This window comes from Budorcas taxicolor, chromosome 1 (assembly GCF_023091745.1).
Source record: "Budorcas taxicolor isolate Tak-1 chromosome 1, Takin1.1, whole genome shotgun sequence".
Lineage (NCBI taxonomy): Eukaryota > Metazoa > Chordata > Mammalia > Artiodactyla > Bovidae > Budorcas > Budorcas taxicolor.
Window position 1 is genome coordinate 152,102,064 of NC_068910.1, and position 20,304 is coordinate 152,122,367.

General features: G+C 37.5%; 1 protein-coding gene across 1 annotated transcript in view; it reads left to right on the forward strand.

Annotated features, from left to right (window-relative positions):
- GNB4 (G protein subunit beta 4) overlaps positions 1-18,882 on the forward strand; it is a 32,282-nt gene extending 13,400 nt beyond the window's left edge. Inside the window, exons 2-9 of the mRNA XM_052642688.1 lie at positions 1,144-1,182; positions 1,881-1,987; positions 4,722-4,785; positions 6,152-6,314; positions 7,322-7,388; positions 7,496-7,697; positions 15,147-15,363; positions 18,776-18,882. Coding sequence (XP_052498648.1) covers positions 1,893-1,987; positions 4,722-4,785; positions 6,152-6,314; positions 7,322-7,388; positions 7,496-7,697; positions 15,147-15,363; positions 18,776-18,882 — 915 coding nt within the window. The 5' untranslated portion in view covers positions 1,144-1,182; positions 1,881-1,892. The remainder of the gene's footprint in view (positions 1-1,143; positions 1,183-1,880; positions 1,988-4,721; positions 4,786-6,151; positions 6,315-7,321; positions 7,389-7,495; positions 7,698-15,146; positions 15,364-18,775) is intronic.
- The last annotated feature ends 1,422 nt before the right edge of the window (positions 18,883-20,304 follow it).

Genomic DNA, 20,304 nt, shown 5'->3' on the forward strand with positions numbered 1-20,304 from the left:
GTGGGAAGGTAAATGCTCCATAAATATCAGTTAAGTCCATTTGATCTAATGTGTCTTTTAAGGCCTCTTTTTTCCTTATTGATTCTCTGTCTGGATGACCTATCCATTGCTGTAATTGAGGTGTTAAAGTTCCCAATGATGATTGTGTTACTGTGGGCTTCTCATTTTATGACTGTTAGCATATTTGGCTTATTTGTTGAAGTTTTCCCATGTTGGGTGCATTTATATTTACAATTATTGTATCTTGTTCTTGGATTGATCCCTTGATCATTATGTAGTGTCCTTCTTTGTCTCTTGTAACAGTCTATATTTTAAAGTCATTTTCTCTGACTTAAATATAATACATGATACCATAATACTCCTGCAAGACAGCATGGGCAAAATATTCTCTGACATAAATCATAACAATGTTTTCTTAGGTCAGACTCCTAAAGCAATAGAAATAAAACCAAAAATAAAGAGATGAGATGTAAACATAATTACCGTATGACCCACCAAGTCTATGTTTAGTTGTATGCCCAGGAGAACTGAAAACATACATACACACAAAAACTTGTATATGAGTAATCACAGCATCATTAATCATAAAACCACCAAGTAGAAACAGCATAAATGTCCATCCAGTTAATTAATGGATAAGCAAAATGTAATATATTCATACAATGAAATATTAGTCATAAAAAGGAATGAAATAACTGACACATGATACAATATGAATGAACCTTCGGAACATTACATTTAAATGAAGGAAGCCAGACACACGAAAATCATGTATTGTATGACTCCATTTGTGTGCATTATCCTGAATGGGTAAATCCATTAGAAAGTAAATTAGTGATCACCTGGTGGTGGGGGAAGAGGGAATTGGAAAGTATAGGGTTTCTTTTTTGGGGCGTGATGAAAATGTTCTGTAGCTAGGTAGTGGTGATGGTTGCCCAACATTGTCAATATCCTAACCAATCAAGCTGCACACGTTAAAATGATTAAAGTGGTTAATTTTATGTTACATGAATTTTCTCAATAAACCAAAGATTGTGTAGTACACTAAGGAGTGTATTTCAACTCTACATTTCCAATGAAAACCTTATTTTAAATGATATCTAGGGATTTCCATGTCTAAATGTATAATCATCTTTATTTCAGGATGCTAGGAAAGCATGTAATGATGCAACACTTGTTCAGGTAAAGTTTTCTTCTTCCTCAGTTTCTTTTACTAATTTGCATGAAATAGCTTGACAACGATGCAAATGACAGGTTCTATTTATTAGTATTTCATTGAAAGAAAAATGAGATCTCTATTAAAAAGGCTTTGTAATTTGTCAGATGCTGTTCAAGAGCCTTTAAAACATACTTGTGAAAATGAAAGTCTGTGAAAAAGTAAATACTATAAAAATACATAGATTCATATAATATATGTTGCTTTTTTAGATAGCTTCTGCTTCTTTTTGATATACTCTGATTAAGTTTTTTTCCTCATATAAACTATTAGGAAAGTTTCATCAATTAACATTGCTCATTTTTATTAAGGATATTTTATGTGCTATTTAAATCAAAAATTGGCTTTCTCTAAATAGTTAAAATTATAAATATTTTACTGTTTGATCATCTATTAGCTTTTTATTTGTGGCTGCTTTTTTTAACTAAGGTTGGATGGTATGTTTATTTTTTTACCTTTTTACTAGTCAACAGAAGATGTTCTTATTGGAAGGTGTGCAGATAAATCATACTTTTTCTTGAGCATCATAGGAATTATTTATATTAAAATATCTTCAGTAACTGTCCATTTATTTTATGTCTACTTTAGTGCCAATTAATTGTTTCTGCTTTATTTTTTGAGCTGTGTCTAAGCTAAAGAATAACATTCTCATTGCTTCCTAAAGATCACGTCAAATATGGATTCCGTGGGTCGAATACAAATGCGAACGAGACGTACTCTGAGAGGTCACCTAGCTAAAATCTATGCTATGCACTGGGGATATGATTCAAGGTTTGTACCTGCCATTTTCAAACTGCCTGCAAAATTATTTTCTTGACTCACCACTTGCATTGTCCATTAGAAACAACCTGTATCTATGAAGTGTTTGAAAAAAATGCATCTAATATGACTACCTTGCTCTTAATAAAAATATTCATTGACACTTTAAAAGTTTAGAAACCTGTAATATGGAAAAGAAATTGACCTCTCAGAAATACCGTTTATCGAATGATTTAGGAAAAGTGTTTAGGATTTCTTTTCTTTGCAGTGGGGTATTATACTTTGTTTATTAACATGTCAAGGTAGTTTTATTGCATAATAAACATTGAAATTTCAGGTAATAAGGAAATAGTTGTTGAATATTGCTGTGTACAAGTTACCAGATATTGCTATAGTTTATTCATTACCTAAATTCATGAAGGATGGAATTACAAAAAGACATTTTCATTGAATACATCTTTTATTCCCCAGCCACACCCTGCAAGTGTGTGTGTAGTGAGAGTGCATGCGCACACACACACAGCAGCCATCTGAATTGCAGTTGAATGGTTGGTCATGACTTGTTCACAGGGTTACAGTATGGTCTGTGCTTTTTCCAGAGTATCTGACAGTACTACACAGTGTCTGACCCTGCTTCCATAATGGTTGACTTGTTCCTTTGATTTGGTCCATCTAATTGGGAGAACTTCTTAACTAAGAAATTATTTTGGGGGACTTTCCTGGCGGTCCAGTGGCTAAGACTCTGCAGTCCCAATGCAGAGGGCCGAGGTTCGATCCCTTATTAGGGAAGTAGATCCCACATGCTACAACTAAGAGTTCGCATGCCACAGCTAAAGAGCTGGCATGCCGCCACAAAGACCAAAGATCCCCGGTGCCACGGCTAAGACCTGGCATAGCCAAATAAATAAACAATTTTTAAACTAATTTTAAAAAACGTATTGATTTGCCATTGTCCCTGGCTGTGCCGGCTTGTTGCTGCCTGGCTCTTCTCCAGTGGTGGTGGGCGGGGCTCCCCTTCACTGCAGTGCGTGGGCGCCTCACTGCGGTGGCCTCCCATGCAGAGCACAGGCTCTAGGGCACGGAGGCTCAGAAGTTGTAGCTCTCAGGCTCCGGGGCACAAGCTCGGTAGTTGTGGTGCGTGGGCTTCGTTGCTCTGTGGCCTGTGAAATGTTCCCCGATCAGGGATTGAACCCAGGTCTCCTGCATTGGCAGGCGGATTCTTTACCACGGAGCCGCTGGGGAAGCCCAGCCAATTAGTTTTTAATAGACGTTGCACATGTTTTTTCTCTTCTTCCAGGAGAATCTAAAAATGTTGCTACCTGTTCCTAATGGTTCCCACATCTCAGTATAAATAGGATTCTTGAATACAGTAATATAGAACTTCTGCCTCTTCAGAGGGGATAAATGAAAGTATATAACTAACAACTGACATAAAGCTAGGCCAAATTTTTTCTTTCTCTTAAATTTAGCATAAGAAGTAATCTAACCATTGAGATAGCAAATAAACTCACAATACAATCACTTGAAAATGTTAATGGTTCTTACGTAAAATTTCCTCAAGACTATTAATCTTCATAGAACACAGAGTGTCAGCAAAGCACCTGTCTCCCCTTGTCTTTCTACCCATTCTGATTATCAGCCTGTTACTTAACTTTTTTCTCAACTCAGTGCTGATGATACCAGTTGTTTTTAAAAAAGCTTTAGTTCCATCCCATACCCTGTGGTTGTATCTGCCCTTTCATGAAACTTACAGTGATTACTACATAAGAACCTGATAACGTTATTTACCTGTAGTGAAGGGAAATGGGTGGCTAAGTGATAGGAACACAGAATGTGATTCTTTTCTTTGTATATCTATCCTTTTGTATCTTTTGAATTTTATACCAGAGTGAAAAATAAAATTCCAAAAGAAAACAAAAAATCCAGTGGCCTATAACTTCAGTCAAGAGTTCCTAGTTAGCCTGGCAGACAGAGCTTTCTGCTGTTTAAGCCCAGTCTGCTTTTCCCAGCTGTTTTTTCCATTTCTTATGGAGTCTGTGTAACTGGGAAATTTTGAAACACCCATTGTATTTTTCCACCTCTTGCCATGGAACTTGCCCTCTTTATAGAGTACAGATTTCTCCAGCTTTCAAAATTCTGCTTTTCAAGACATGTTTTCTTTCGCCAGGCTACTTGAGTAACTCAGTAGTTATCTGTCCCTCATTTGTTTTCCTATGGCTTTTATTTTATACTACTCCTTTGACTATTTTCACTTACCTAATTTATTTTAGTAAATGTCCTATCTCCACCAGATGGTAGAGGCCCCAAAGGTAGGAGGTATCGCCTATGTTGTGCCATTAATACAGCCTTTCCATCACAGGCTCTCAATTGATATTTTTAGATTGAATGAAACATGGTTGTTAGACTTACATGTACTTCATTTTCATTATATTTAAGTCAGTACATTCTAAGCCAGTCAACTAAGAGCTACCAAAATCGTGAATAATACCTAGAATGTTGTCACCATGAAAAAGTTGGATTATAACCAGAGACATTTTTAGTAAAATCTCTAAAAAAATTTTATGTTGATAATTTTTGGCATGCAGAATATATTTTTTTAAGTTGAGAATGTTTCCTGGTATCAAGTTTTTTATTAGAAAAATTATATTTGTCTTTTCTGAACTGTTCTACATTAATACAATGCATAATTAATTTAAACTACTTTTTTCCTCTAAGTGTCACAATATTTTTGTGTTTGCTCCTCTAGGCTACTAGTCAGTGCTTCCCAAGATGGAAAATTAATTATTTGGGATAGCTATACAACAAATAAGGTAGAATTTTTTAATCATCCTCTTATATAACCTTTTATTTGGTTTGATAAACCAATTCTTTCCTTTATTCTCTTACTTCAAGGTTACAATTTCTTCCTGGGATAAATTTATTCCATTAATTTTTACTTAGGTCCTCTCTTTAGGCCTAGTATTTGCTTTTAATATTTAGCCCTTTTTTTATTCCCAAAGACAACTCTAGGAATATAGTTCAGTGTGTCTTGAGTCCCATATTTCATACTCAAATATTAAAAGATAGTGTGCATCAGTTTTATATACAAATGATTTTTGTAAAGTTCCCATTTCCTAATGTGACAATGACCTATAGTTTTATTTTTAGTTGTGGATAAGCTGGAATGTTAGGCATTGATTTGTGTTTTGGGGCTGTTCAGAAGGTTGAATAGGTTGGAGGCAGATTACAACTTGTTTAGATCCCTTGGTGGTAAAAACTAGTGGGTTCTTCTAATGTCTCCTGGAAAGAATTCCTGATGTAGAGGTGTTGAGTGGTAGTGGAAAAGCTAAGAAAACGCTCACAAGTCAAATACTTTTAGATTCTACGTACACTTATACCACTGCTTCCATTAAAGATTTAGAAGTACTATTTTGTGAAGCAAACAGTAACTTCAGCCTGCTTGAGAATTTAAAAGCTAGCTAGGATAGATTTGTAATATAATAGTTTTCTTAGTTTTTTGGTGTCAATTAATGACTTTCAGCTATATTTTCCTAAAATGAAAAATACTCTTTTGGGTTAAGTGAGAGCATAGTAATCACACAATGTATTGGTTCTGTGTCTGGGCCATTTAGCCTTGATGCTCCCATTCACAGTAAACTGTGCTACCCGATTTGCAGATGCTTGACGTTGGGTAATAAGACATCAGACGGTGGTGTGAGTAGAGGAGTGCAAACTATTACCATTGTTCAAATTCAGGCCCAGAATACGAGCTATTAGAAACACACAGTTCTTCGTGGAAGGACCATTCTATTCCGCTCCAGTTCTTGTATTGTTCAGTGTTCTGTCGTGGGAAATTCCTCTTTTGAACACTACTGCAAAAAGCCAAGAATTTTATTAAGTTTTTAACATTTTACACTTAATATTTCAAACAGCTCTATTAGTATTGAAACATTCTCTGTCTTTGTTCTTCCTAAAAGAATACTTTCTGAAAAGAGCACTTAAATCCAAATGATTTGCAATATGTAGAAAATATAACGGGCATTTTAGTGTGTGTTGTTTTTTTTTATTCAGTTTCTCAGCTCATTGTATTCTTTAGTTTACTTGGCTTATTTTTAAGCTGTGTTTACCTACTGTAAGTAGGTTTGAAAAATCCATGACTTTTGCAATATTAGTTTTGACGTTGTGTGTGTTCTGCAGATGCATGCTATCCCTTTGCGGTCTTCCTGGGTGATGACCTGTGCCTATGCTCCCTCTGGTAATTACGTCGCTTGTGGAGGACTGGACAACATCTGCTCTATATATAACTTAAAAACCAGAGAGGGCAATGTGCGAGTGAGCCGAGAGTTACCAGGTCACACAGGTGAGCTTCGCTGCATACTGTCTTTTCCTCCCAAATTTGACTTCTCTGAAGATCAAGGAGAAAGAGGGATAAAAGGGCTCAACTGACCAAAGGATGCATGTTAGTCAAGTGAGAATGGAAATTACTGTCAATCTGAGAAGCATTGACTTTTGATAATTATACAAATGTTGACTCTACTTCTATTTTTCTTTTAAAAATAGTATTGTTTTATAGAATTACTTATTGCAGAAAATTCAAACAATAATGAATACAGAAAGAAAGCAAATATGATTTTCTGTATTCTTTGCAAACCTATGACAATTATGACATTTGGATGCTTCATTAGGTAATTGAAAGTGTGTGTCAAGATACATTTATGAAGTATTTTTTCACTGTGTGATAATGCATTGCTTTATTAGTGTGCACACCATAGTTCATCAGTATAGTATTTGGCTAGCAGTGTTCATAGGAATTTGTTGCCACTTACCAGGTTTCAGCCTCTCTGAATTCTTGGAAGTACTGTTTGGCTATAATTTTTATAAAATTTCTATAATGGTATTCCTCCTGCTATTTCCATATGTTGAACAGCTGGTGAATTCTGAGCATTCAAATCCGCCTCTCTTTTTTTGAGTCCACCTTTTTAATGAAGCTTTCACTGAGGTTTTTAAAGTATTTCTCCAAGGTACTTAACCCAGTCTGCTATAGATTATAGATAATATTTGTATTAAGGCATATATCCTTCTCCTAGGTAATTGTAGTAGGTGGAAGGGACTGGGTCTTTTACTCAAGTTTGTAACTTTCAGAGTCATTGGCATAGTAAATACCTAAGAGAGGGTTTGTTGGTAAAATAAAGTTGAAGGCAGCATAGAATTGGAAGTTAATAAAAGTAGAACTAAAAAAAAGTAGAACTATAGATTTTTCTAACAAACACTTGTTGCCCAGGTATTATATTTTTTAAATACATATTACTATTTTATATGGTAATCGAATTAATCAGTGATAACCTAACATTTATCTCTATGCTGTAGGCTACTTGTCCTGCTGTCGGTTTTTAGATGATAGCCAAATAGTTACAAGTTCAGGAGACACAACTTGGTAAGTTTATTCCAGAAGATTACTAATTTGAGGTTGAGCGTGGTAGTAGGAATTAATGCAAGAGGGGAGAATAGTCACTAATGATTTCTGTCTGTTTTTGACTATAGTGCTTTATGGGACATTGAAACTGCCCAGCAGACCACCACATTCACTGGGCATTCTGGAGACGTGATGAGTCTTTCCCTGAGTCCTGACATGAGGACTTTTGTTTCCGGTGCTTGCGATGCCTCTTCAAAATTATGGGATATTCGAGATGGAATGTGCAGACAGTCTTTCACTGGGCATTTGTCGGATATTAATGCTGTCAGTGTAAGTGAACAGCATTTCTAAGGAAAATTTATTGTGCCTATAAAGTGTTGAACTCCATAGTATGATTTTAACAACAAATTCCCTTGAAGGATTCTATAAATAATGTGTTCTTAACAACATTTAATCCCCAAATAATAAGAGTTTGATTTTATTTTAATGGAAAGGTTTTAATAGGTCTAAGTCTTCATTTTCAGGGGAACAGGAAGAAGTTTAATTTCTAGATTTACAGGGCAAGATAATCTTGAACAAAAAAGTGGATCCAGAGTATCAGCTGTGTTCAGAGGAGAACAGTGTCCTGTATCTCCACAGTCAGGGGAACAACCCCAAGAGAGAGCAGTCAGGAAGACAGAGGTGGCTATTTAATGTAGAGAGCATAGCTTTTGAAATCCACTAAACCCTGGATTGAATCTTAGGAATCTGGGAATCAGCTGTGTGAGATCAGGTGGGCTACTTAACCTCTGTGAGCTTACACATTCCTCCATAGGAATAATGCTACCATGGTGTGAAAACTAAATGAAACGAGATGGATGCTCAGTAAATGGTATAAATTATTTATCAGCTCCTTCATATTAAGGAAAAAACAATTCAGACATGTAGCCACAAGTAGATTAAGCCAAATAATAACTCCATATATATGAGAGTGAACTAGACATACGTGTATAAATTAAAGCCAAAAGGCATTTTGAATGACAATCAAAATGGTTTATCAGTCAGGATTGAGGGGAGGGGTATTAGAAAGTGGGATACTCCTTGACTTAGGTAAATTGTACTATGCAGATCAGATGTCAGAACGTATACAGGTGACCAGATTTTCCAAAAGTACTGTAATTGCTACTGTATATATGTATAAGATGTACTCTGATTCTGCACTAAGATATTTTGGGGATAAATTTTATTTATCATGTACATGTTGAAAGTCACTTTTATATCATCTTTTAGAGAATAGCAGAGAAAGTAAAGGCTCTGTGACCTCCCCTGCTATTAGGCCAGCTTGGCTTGTAGAGTAGAATCTTAGAGCAGGCACATCCAATCCTGTCCATCTCACATCCCACGCCTTTATCAAGTTGATGATCTCTTCTGTTCCTAGTTTGCTGCAGATTTATCAAGAATGAGTGTTGAAGTTTATCAAATGCCTTTTTTCATCTGTTGATATGATCATGTGGTTTTATCTTTTTCAGTCTGCTAAATGGTGAATTTACATGAGTTGAATTTCAAATATTAACCTAACCCTACATTTAGCCTCACTTGCCTTTAATACATAATCATTTTTTATTTACTGGTGGATTTTGATATGTTGAAATTTTAAGATTTGCATCCATATTGATAAGTTATGATACGATTTTTCATTTCTTGAGAAATTTTGTTCCGACTTTGGTATTAGCTTAATGCTACACTCATAGGATGAGCTGGGAAGTTAACACTTGGTGTGGAGTTGATAAGATTTCATCCTTAGTTGTTTGGTTGACTTTGCTGTCTGGCCAAGGTAGTTTTCTTGTGTGAGAAGAAATTTAACTAAAAATTTAACGTCCTAATTAGATTTAGGCCTACTTCAATGGCACCCCACTCCAGTACTCTTGCCTGGAAAATCCCATGGATGGAGGAGCCTGGTGGGCTGCAGTCCATGGGGTCGCGAAGAGTCGGACACGACTGAGCGACTTGACTTTCACTTTTCACTTTCATGCATTGGAGAAGGAAATGGCAACCCACTCCAGTGTTCTGGCCTGGAGAATCCCAGGGACGCTGCCGTCTATGGGGTCAACAGAGTCGGACATGACTGAAGCGATTAGCAGCAGCAGCAGCAGGCTATCCGTTTCTTCGTGAGCAAGCTTTGGTAGAGTTTGCCTTTCAAGAAATTTGGCTCTGTAACCTGTGTTGTCAGATGTGCTAGCTTACAGTTGTTCATAATATTCCCTTGGTTTTCTTTTGATAGCTATGGAATCTATAGGGTATCTCATTCATGATATTGGGAATTTGTCTCTTAGTTTTTTCCTGATTGGTCTTGTGGGTTGAATTGAATACCTCTAAAAATTTATGTGTTGAAGTCCTAAACCCCAGTACCTCAGATTGTGACCTTATTTGAAACTAGTTATTGCAGATATAATTAATTAGTTGAGTCATCCTGGAGTGGTGTCCCCCTTAATCCAATACGACTCTTGCTCTTAGAAAAGGGAAATTTAGAGACAAACACACAGTGTTAACAGTGTGACGAGACATAGGAAGATAGCCAGCCCATCGGTAAACCAAGGAGATCGGCCTAACAGACCCTTTTTAGGCCTCAGACACCTTGTTTTCAGACTTCTGTCCTCCAGACCTATGAAATGATAGGTCATTCAGCTTGTGTTCCTTTGTTACAGCAGGTCTAGCAAACTAATGCGTTTGGTTAAAGGGTTCTCGGGGCTTCCCTGGGAGCTCAGTTGGTAAAGAATCCGCCTACAATTCAGGAGATCCAGGTTTGATCCCTGGCTGGGGAAGATTCCCCTGGAGAAGGAAATGGCAACTCACTCCAGTATTCTTGCCTGGAAAATCCCATGGACAGAAGAGCCTGGTGGGCTACAGTCCATGGGGTCACAGAGAGTCAGACACAACTTCATCAGTTTTTTAAATTTCTCTTCTCTAAGAACCATTTTTGGCATCAAAGAGTCTCTGTTTTCTGTTTGATTTTTCACTCTTATCTTTATTTCTTTTCTTCTGCTTACATGGGTTTTGTTTGCTTTCCTGTTTCTCATTTCTTAAGGCAGAAGCTGGTATCACTGGTTTGAAACCTTTCCTCTTTTCTAATATTGGAACTTAAAGTTATAAGTTTCTTTCTAAGCATTGCTTTTTGCTACATTCCACAAATTTTGATTCATTGTCATTTAGTGAAAAATTCTTTATAATTTTCCTTTTGATCTCTTTGACCTATGAAGTTATTTAGAAGTAGCTTCTGTGGTTTTAAATATTTGTAGATTTTTAAGATATCTTTATTTTTGTGTTTCCCTGATGATTAGTGATGTTGAGCATCCTTTTGTGTGTCCCTTTGCTGTTTGTATATCTTCTTTGGAAAAATGTCTATTTAGTTCTCCTGTCTGTATTTTAATCAGGTTATTTGGGTTTTTGATACTGAGTTTTGCAGATTGTTTGCATGTTTTGAATATTAACCTTGTTTTGGATATATTGTTTGCAAGTATCTTCTCTCACTTAGGAGGCTGCGTTTTCCTTTTCTCAATAGTTCCTTCATTTTTTCTAGTTTGGTTAGTTGCATTTGTTTAATTTTGCTTTTGCTTTTCTTGCTTGAAGGGACAGATCCAAAAAAAATATTCCTAAGACCTGTGTGAAAGAGCATGCTTGTGTTATTGTGTGTTAGTCTCTCAGTCGTGTCCGACTCTTTGTGACCCCACGGACTGTAACCCACCAGGCTCCTCTGTCCATGGGATTCTCCAGGCAAGAATACTGGAGCGGGTTGCCATTTCTTTCTCCAGGGGATCTTCTCGACCCAGGGGTCAAACCCTGGTCTCCTGCATCACAGGTAGAGTCTTTACTGCCTGGGAATTCACTGGCAGTCCAGTGGTTAGGACTCTGTGCTTTCACTGCAAAGGGCCTGAGTTTGATCCCTGGTCTGGGAACTAAAATCCCACAAGCCACACAGTACGGAAAAAAGAAAAAAGCATACTGCCTATGTTCTAGGAGATTTATGGTTTCAAATTTATAAATCTAAGTATTTAATCCATTTGAGATTATTTTTATATATGTGGTATGAGAAAGTCATCCAGTTTGATGCTTTTGCATGGAGCTGGCCAGTTTTCCCAACACCATTTATTGTCTTTTCCTCATTGTATATTCTTGCCTCCTTTGTTGTTGACTGTGTGTTTTTGGGTTTATTTCTGGGCTCTTCTGTTCCATTGATCTGTGTATCTGTTTTAGTGTCAGTAACATACACTTTTGATTCCTGTAGCTTTGTAGTATAGTTTGAAATCAGGGCCTGTGATACCTATAAAAAATTGCTTTATATTTTTTAAATATAAATTTATTTATTTTAATTGGAGGTTAATTACTTTACAATGGTGTATTGGTTTTGCCATACATCATCATGAATCCGCCACAGGTATACATGTGTTCCCCATCCTGAACCCCCCTCCCTCCTCCCTCCCCGTACCATCCCTCTGGGTCATCTCAGTGCACCAGCCCGAAGCATCCAGTATCATGCATCGAACCTGGACTGGTGATTCGTTTCATATATGATATTATACATGTTTCAGTGCCATTCTCCCAAATCATCTCACCTTCTCCCTCTCCCACAGAGTCCAAAAGACTGTTCTATACATCTGTGTCTCTTTTGCTGTCTCGCATACAGGATTATCATTACCATCTTTCTAAATTCCATATATATGCGTTAGTATACTGTATTAGTGTTTTTCTTTCTGGCTTACTTCACTCTGTATAATCGGCTCCAGTTTCATCCACCTCATTAGAACTGATTCAAATGCATTCTTTTTAATGGCTGAGTAATACTCCATTGTGTGTATGTACCACAGCTTTCTTATCCATTCATCTGCTGATGGACATCTAGGTTGCTTCCATGTCCTGGCTATTATAAACAGTGCTGCGATGAACATTGAGGTACATGTGTCTCTTTCAGTTCCGGTTTCCTCAGTGTGTATGCCCAGCAGTGGGATTGCTGGGTCATAAGGCAGTTCTATTTCCAGTTTTTTAAGGAATCTCCACACTGTTGTCCATAGTGGCTGTACTAATTTGCATTCCCACCAACAGTGTAAGAGGGTTCCCTTTTCTCCACACCCTCTCCAGCATTTATTGCTTGTAGACTTTTGGATCACAGCCATTCTGACTGGTGTGAAATGGTACCTCATTGTGGTTTTGATTTGCATTTCTCTGATAATGTGTGATATTGAGCATCTTTTCATGTGTTTGTTAGCCATCTGTATGTCTTTGAAGAAATGTCTGTTTAGTTCTGTGGCCCATTTTTTGATTGGGTCATTTATTTTTCTGGAATTGAGCTGCAGGAGTTGCTTGTATATTTTTGAGATTAGTTGTTTGTCAGTTGCTTCATTTGCTATTATTTTCTCCCATTCTGAAGGCTGTCTTTTCACCTTGCTTATAGTTTCCTTTGTTGTGCAGAAGCTTTTAAGTTTAATTAGGTCCCATTTGTTTATTTTTGCTTTCATTTCCAATATTCTGGGAAGTGGGTCATAGAGGATCCTGCTGTGATTTATGTTGGAGAGTGTTTTGCCTATGTTCTCCTCTAGGAGTTTTATAGTTTCCGGTCTTACGTTTAGATCTTTAATCCATTTTGAGTTTATTTTTGTGTATGGTGTTAGAAAGTGTTCTAGTTTCATTCTTTTACAAGTGGTTGACCAGTTTTCCCAGCACCACTTGTTAAAGAGATTCTCTTTTCTCCATTGTATATTCTTGCCTCCTTTGTCAAAGATAAGGTGTCCATAGGTGTGTGAGTTTATCTCTGGGCTTTCTATTTTGTTCCATTGATCTATATTTCTGTCTTTGTGCCAGTACCATACTGTCTTGATGACTGTGGCTTTGTAGTATAGCCTGAAGTCAGGCAGGTTGATGCCTCCAGTTCCATTCTTCTTTCTCAAGATTGCTTTGGCTATTTGAGGTTTTTTGTATTTCCATACAAATTGTGAAATTATGTGTTCTAGCTCTGTGAAAAATACCGTTGGTTATATTTTTTTAAAAGTAAACTATATTAGAAGGAAAATGATAAGCTATATTTGCCACAAAGAAAACAAATTTATTCTTCATTTTATTCCTGCAGATCAATAGGTCCTAAAAAAGCAATACAGATGACCAGTAGATATATGAAGAGAAGTGATTTCTTCTTTGTAAAAAGTGTTGAGTAGTGCCACAATATCTGAGAAATGAGATTCACAAACTAATAATGCATAGTTTTTTTCTGTGTGTGTGTGTATGTGTGTGTGTTTGCATGCGAGCATGTGAGAACATTTAGTCTACTGCTAGCTTCACTATAACCTAGCCTAACTGGATGATTTAAGTTCTCTTTTATAAAATGTTTCTATTTATTTCTTATAATGAGGTTTTTGGAACATGTCTTTGAGTCCACATTCATATATGCTAAGTTGCTTCAGTCATGTCCGACTCTGTGCGACCCCATAGACGGCAGCCCACCAGGCTCTGCCGTCCCTGGGATTCTCCAAGCAAGAACACTGGAGTGGGTTGCCATTTCCTTCTCCAATGCATGAAAGTGAAAAGTGAAAGTGAAGCCACTCAGTTGTGTCCGACTCTTTGCGACCCCATGGACTGCAGCCCACCAGGCTCCTCTGTCCATGGGATTTTCCGGCAAGAGTACTGGAGTGGGGTGCCATCGCCTTCTAAAAATACTATAAATAGTAATATTTGATTTAAATGTTTTAGTAAAACATATGGAGGATCAGAGGCTTCCCTGGTGACTCAAGGGCAAAGTTTCCACCTGCCAAAGCAGGAGATGTGGGTTGATCCCTGGGTTGGGAAGATCTGGAGAAGGAAGGATTTGCCTGGGAACTTCCATGGACAGAGGAGCCTGGCAGGCTGCAAGTCCAAGGGGTTGCAAAAAAGTGTCTACAACTCAGTGACTAAACAACAGCAGAGGACCGGAGCCAGGATTTATTGAGTATGTGTCTTGTGCTGAACAATGGGTTATGGGTCCTTTGTGTGTGTTATTTCACTCTGCCCTAACCAACATGCTAAAGCTGAAACTAAGGCTTCCCAGGTGGCACTAGTGGTAGAGAACCTGCCTTCCAACTCAGGAGACATAAGAGATGCCAGTTTGATCCCTGGGTCAGAAAGATCCCCCAGAGAGGGGCATGGCAACCCACTCCAATATTCTTGTCTGGAGAATCCCATGGACAGAGAAGCCTGGTGGACTACAGTCCATAGGGTTGCAGAGTCAGACACGACTGAAACGACTCAGCACACAGCATGCACAAGGCCCAAGTGTTCAGGAATCTTCAGGGATTAAAATCACTCACCTGACCCAAATCCTAGTTGAAATTTAAATCTAGGTCTGTCTTACCCACTCCTGAGAGTCCCTTGGACTACAAGGAGATCTATCCAGTCCATCCTAAAGGAAATCAGTCCTGAATATTCATTGGAAGGACTGATACTGAAGCTGAAATTCCAGTATTTTGGCCATCTGATGCGAAGAACTGACTGATTGGAAAAGACCCTGATGCTGGGAAGGATTGAAGACAGGAGGAGAAGGGGACAATAGAGGGTGAGATGGTTGGATAACATCACTGACTCAATGGACAGGAGTTTGAGCAAGCTCTGGGAGTTTGTGATGGACAGGGAAGCCTGGCGTGCTGCAGTCCCTGGGGTCATAAAAAGTCGGACACCAATGAGCTACTGAACTGCTGTCTTACCCCAGAGTCCATCATTACACTACCTTAAATAACGTTTGTGTACTTATATGGAATAAGTGTTTGTTGCTTTTCTTTCTAGTTTTTCCCAAATGGATATGCCTTTGCCACTGGCTCTGATGATGCCACTTGCCGGCTCTTTGACCTTCGTGCAGACCAAGAGTTATTATTGTATTCTCATGACAATATCATCTGTGGGATCACTTCCGTAGCTTTCTCAAAAAGTGGGCGTCTCCTGTTAGCTGGCTATGATGACTTCAATTGTAACGTATGGGACACACTCAAAGGAGATCGTGCAGGTCAGTAAATTGATACACATTAGTTTTTTGTCAGGAAACATGAAGTTTCCTATCAGTTGTTCTTGAGGTCTCCTGGATACCCTGGGGAATGGCAACCTGGCAGTTTTCATTCATGGCGGTTGTTAACCTTTGAGTTCAGTTACAGTTCATAAACCGCATTTATGTTTCTATTTTCTAAAGAGTAATATTTGATTATATATTTTCATGTTTGCTAACTTTTGACATAAAGATGAACAGTGAATATAATTTAGTGTGGTCTTCCAGATTACAGTTTGCTTATAATCTGACAGGAAACAGTGTAATTGCTGTGCATCCTCTTTGGTTCAGATCTTGTCTAGGAAAGGGCATAGAATCACTGTCTCCTCTTCATCTCATACTCTTGAGTTCTCCCCTGCAGCTTCTGAAATTCTAGCATCAAGTCATACTGGGGACTGTCATTAATAACAAATTACCAAGTTACTTAAAATGTTTTTAGAATCAAAATTATATGCAGAGAATCAACTAGGTCTACATGGGTTATTACTGAAACACAGCAGTCTTCTGACCTCAGCCCATATTTTCTGCTCCTAGAGGTAGCTACTTTTAAGTATTTATTTCTGTATCTTTAAATAACATACCTGTATTGATTTTTTTTTATTAACATTTAGGCATTATCTCTTGAGGTTTGGCTTTAACATCCTTCCTCCTACCTCAGCTTCCTTCTTCCGATTTTTCCCATGTAGTGAATTGTTTAGAACATCAGTCAGTGTTTATTACACACTTACGAATTTTTAAAACAGTACTTACTGCTGAGCAGTGACGTATGTATGTGACTTCTTTTGTGATGCAGATTCTTAATATTCTCTAGGGTCAAATCATTGGACCTTCTAATTTTTTGGCTCACATTCTTACTTTTGATGTGCTTCTCATTACTCTTCAAACTTTCTGCAAGTTTTGCTATGTCTGGAGGTAGATTCATTTCCATCTATCATTCTGAGTATTCAGTGGGCCTTTTTGATCTTGAAACATATACTCTCTACCACTGGGAAGTTTTAGGGGGCTCATTTAATCAGTTGCACATTTTTCTCCTTTATCATTCTCATTGTAGGACTCCCATTATTCTGATGTTGGACTTCTTGGACTTTCCTTTGACTTTCTTAGTTTCTCTGTTTTCCATCTGTCTTTTTTATGTTCTGGGAGAAATCCTTGCTTTTTGTTTCCATGAACCATCTGTTAAGCTTTGGTTTTCCATTTTTGCTGCTATCTTTTTGAGATTTTTTTTTTAAGGGCATTCTTTTCTTCATGAATAAAAGTCATTTGTTTCTGTAGGGTCATTAACGAAAGTCTCTCTTGAAGTTTTCTTTAAGCGTAATCTTTTGTTTTCCAAGTTGCCTTTTCTCCCCCGTATTTTTTCTCAGTCTCCTGTATAGTGTATTTCCTTGAAACTCTGATGATTTTTAGCCCGACTCTTTGAGATCCCATGGACTGTAGCCTACCAGGCTCCTCCGTCTATGGGATTCTCCAGGCAAGAATACTGGAGTGGGTTACCATTTCCTTCTCCAGGGGATCTTCCCGACCCAGGGATCGAACCCAGGTCTCCCGCATTGGAGGCAAGACGCTTTAACCTCTGAGCCACCAGGGAAGCCCTAATTATCCTTAAGAGTGAGGCATTAAAACTGTCTAAAAGCCCTCTGTGTATGCTTGGGGTGTACTGACAGTAGGCCTCACTGTACAATGATCTGGCCAGGCTTTCATTAGGGAATTTCTGATATGTCTTATGACCTTTTCCCCCTTGGGTCTGCTGTGTTCTCTGATGTGGATTTTTCCAGTTTTCTACCTGGAATCTCTGACTGACAGTTTAGGGGCTGATTTCAGGAAGAAAGCTGGAGTGCGAAACAGGAAGTAAACTTTCCTTATTCCCCAGCTTTAAGCTGGAGTGCAAAACAGGAAGTAAACTTTCCTTATTCCCCAGCTTTCGGTAGTTGCACTGCTCAGCTGTGCCTGTTTTCTTCCAGTTAAGAGACCCTCTTGTTCTCTCTCTAGCACGTCTCTAGTCTTGTGTTCTGGGCAGGATGATAAATCATCTGACTCTGCAGAGTGAAGGTGGAGACCTGGAGAGTCTAATCGATGCCCAGATGTTTTCTAATGCAGTCTTCACTCACCCCATCTTTGCTCCTGTGGTTCCGGAGATACTTGGTTCCACTAGTTTCTGACCCCTTTGGAGCTTCTGCAGTCATTTTTGTTGTTGTTGGCTTATCAGATCATTTGAACTCAGCATTTAGGGTCCATTAATAATCACCAGCAGCATACAGCTCACCAACAGGGTGTGTCCTTACCCTTTTAAATTCCTGTACAGTTTTAAGGTTTCTGAAGTAGAGGCAGTGTCAGCATTACTAGGGATAATTTTCTACAACCTCTCTTAAGAGACTGCAGAGTTCATGGTTTAGCTGATTATTTTTTTGAGGCATTAGGTGGGTTTTGCCTGGATTGAATCAGTATCCATTAACAAAATAGAAATGTGTTTGTTTTTCATATTTTTTAACATCTGCTTGAGATTTAGTTTTGCTTTGCTGATAGTTGTTTGGTTTCAGGTTGACTCAACTGGCTACTTTCACCTTAAAATTGAATTGTGACATGAATTGCTAATCCATTCTTCTTTCCAATGTGATTTGGAGTATTTAGTCACAGTGGTCATTTTTTGTTACTTCAATGCATAATGGTAAATTTGACTTTTTCCAAACATTGCTATACAAAAGGTACTGCAGATAATATTAAAGAGTTATACAAGATTAACTTCTGTGCCTGAGATTGGGTGAAAATGATATGCTTAATTACATGTGAGAGATATTGCAAACTCAAACAGTATATTAAAGAAAGATTCTGAGAATTTGATATAGTCCGATTTTTTAATCTTTACATCTCATTTTCCTCCCAAACAGTTGGGAATATTTAATTTTATCCTGTCTGGTGGTCAGAAGATCAGATAAGCTTAATATTCAGAATAAACTAAAACTAGATGAGTTTGATGGTTTCACAGAGTTATGACCGAAACATTCCAGTGTTAGTGGTTAAAGGAATAGAGTAAATTATGTTGGTATTTTTGGTGGTGTATTCTTATGTTTCTGTTGTTTCGGTGGTAAAAGTTCATTGAACTTCATTTAAAATTATTACCAAAATTCAGAAGTATCATGAACTTATTAGTGACATAAAAGTCTACATGTTTTTGAAGAGATGATTTTGAATATAAGAAAGCATAGTTATACATTTTTAAAAAATGAAAAACAATTTGATGCATGTCAGAAATTCATGTAATACAAAGAAATTTTATTTTATATACATGCCCATAATTACCCATCTAAGATCTTTCTGCATACACTTGTTTAATCCTAAAACTTGCCCATCGCTAACTTTTCATTGAACTTTTGTCTTTCAGGTGTTCTTGCTGGTCATGACAACCGTGTCAGCTGTTTAGGTGTAACTGATGATGGCATGGCTGTGGCAACAGGGTCTTGGGACAGTTTTCTTAGAATCTGGAATTAACAACACATGCACATTTCCCATTCTCCACTGATACCTGGAGAAATCAGTACTACAGCCTATAGCTGTGAAAAAGAATTTACCTTATATTTGCAGGTGAAGATTTTTCTATTGAGATTATTATATACAAAAAAGAAGCTTTCAGTAAACTACAAAATAAAAAAGGTGAAAACAAGGTAAAGGTGCTTGCTGAGATCAGGACCAGTGTATTAATCTGAGGAGTTGAGCTCATTTAACCTTGATGAATTCTTGCTTGTATTGTCTAATTCTTTATTTTGTGTAGACAGAAATGTACACATTACAGCAACCTATCATGTTAGAATGTATGTTTGCATTTCTTCAGAATTACATTTTTAACTTTATATAGAAGTATCGCATTTTTGTGTTCTGTAGTGGAGGAACGAGGCACAGTAATACATGGAAGTGAGACCATATGTGTGTGTATTGATGTTTAAGAGAATATCTCCTTGAATTCCAGCTTTCTTTTTGATCTGAAAGAGATCCTGGTTGCTTATTGTTTAAGAATGCTGACAACAGGGACCTACTATATAGCTCAGTGTTATGTGGCAGCCTGGATGGAAGTTTGGGGGAGAATGGATACATGTATGTGTGGCTGAGTCCACTTCGCTGTTCGCCTGAAATTATCACAGCATAACCGGCTATACCCCAATACAAAACGTTAAAAAAAAAAAAATGCGTCAGACGTAGGTACTGCTGAGGGGAGTCTGTGTGAGTATCAATAGTTTCTGTCTCATCCTCTGCCAGCTTATCAATTTAAGTAAGTGCTTATGTTGAGTCCTTTAAAGGGGACATAATCTAAAGGCCAGGGAATCTCACTCTGGAATTTGAGACATACATAAGAAACTCATATTCTATTAACAGGTAGATAGCAGTAATCACATGAATTGTTCTTATTTTTTAAAGTTAGATATGATCAAATGACATTTAGCATTCTAAATAGTTAGGCTTTCCTACTGATTTCATCTTCTAGAGGTGAGTTTGCAGGGTGCACTCTTAACATCTGGACTGTCTTTGCATCTGAAGAAATTTTCCCAGTATTTCCATCAGTATGTATCTAGGAAGGACACACAGTGTGTGATGGCATGATGATTTTGAAAAAAGTATACAATCTAACAAATCTGTTACAAATAGTTACAATGTAAGGTTGCTTTATGAATGTTCATATAAAATCTGAATTGATGTTAACTCTCTGTGTCTTCAAATATTTAAAAAGTAAACATTCAAGCTTTTTGATCTTCTGTACCATTTCCTCCCACTAGGACAAAATACTGGTTTCTAAGTGGTTTTGCTTCAAAGGATACCTAGATCAAAGTGATCCCCACTTTAAAGCCAAAAGAAAATTCCAAGAACAGTTCTTAAAGGAGTCAGAGGAAAATACTAAGCCATTTCTCTGCTTGTCAATGA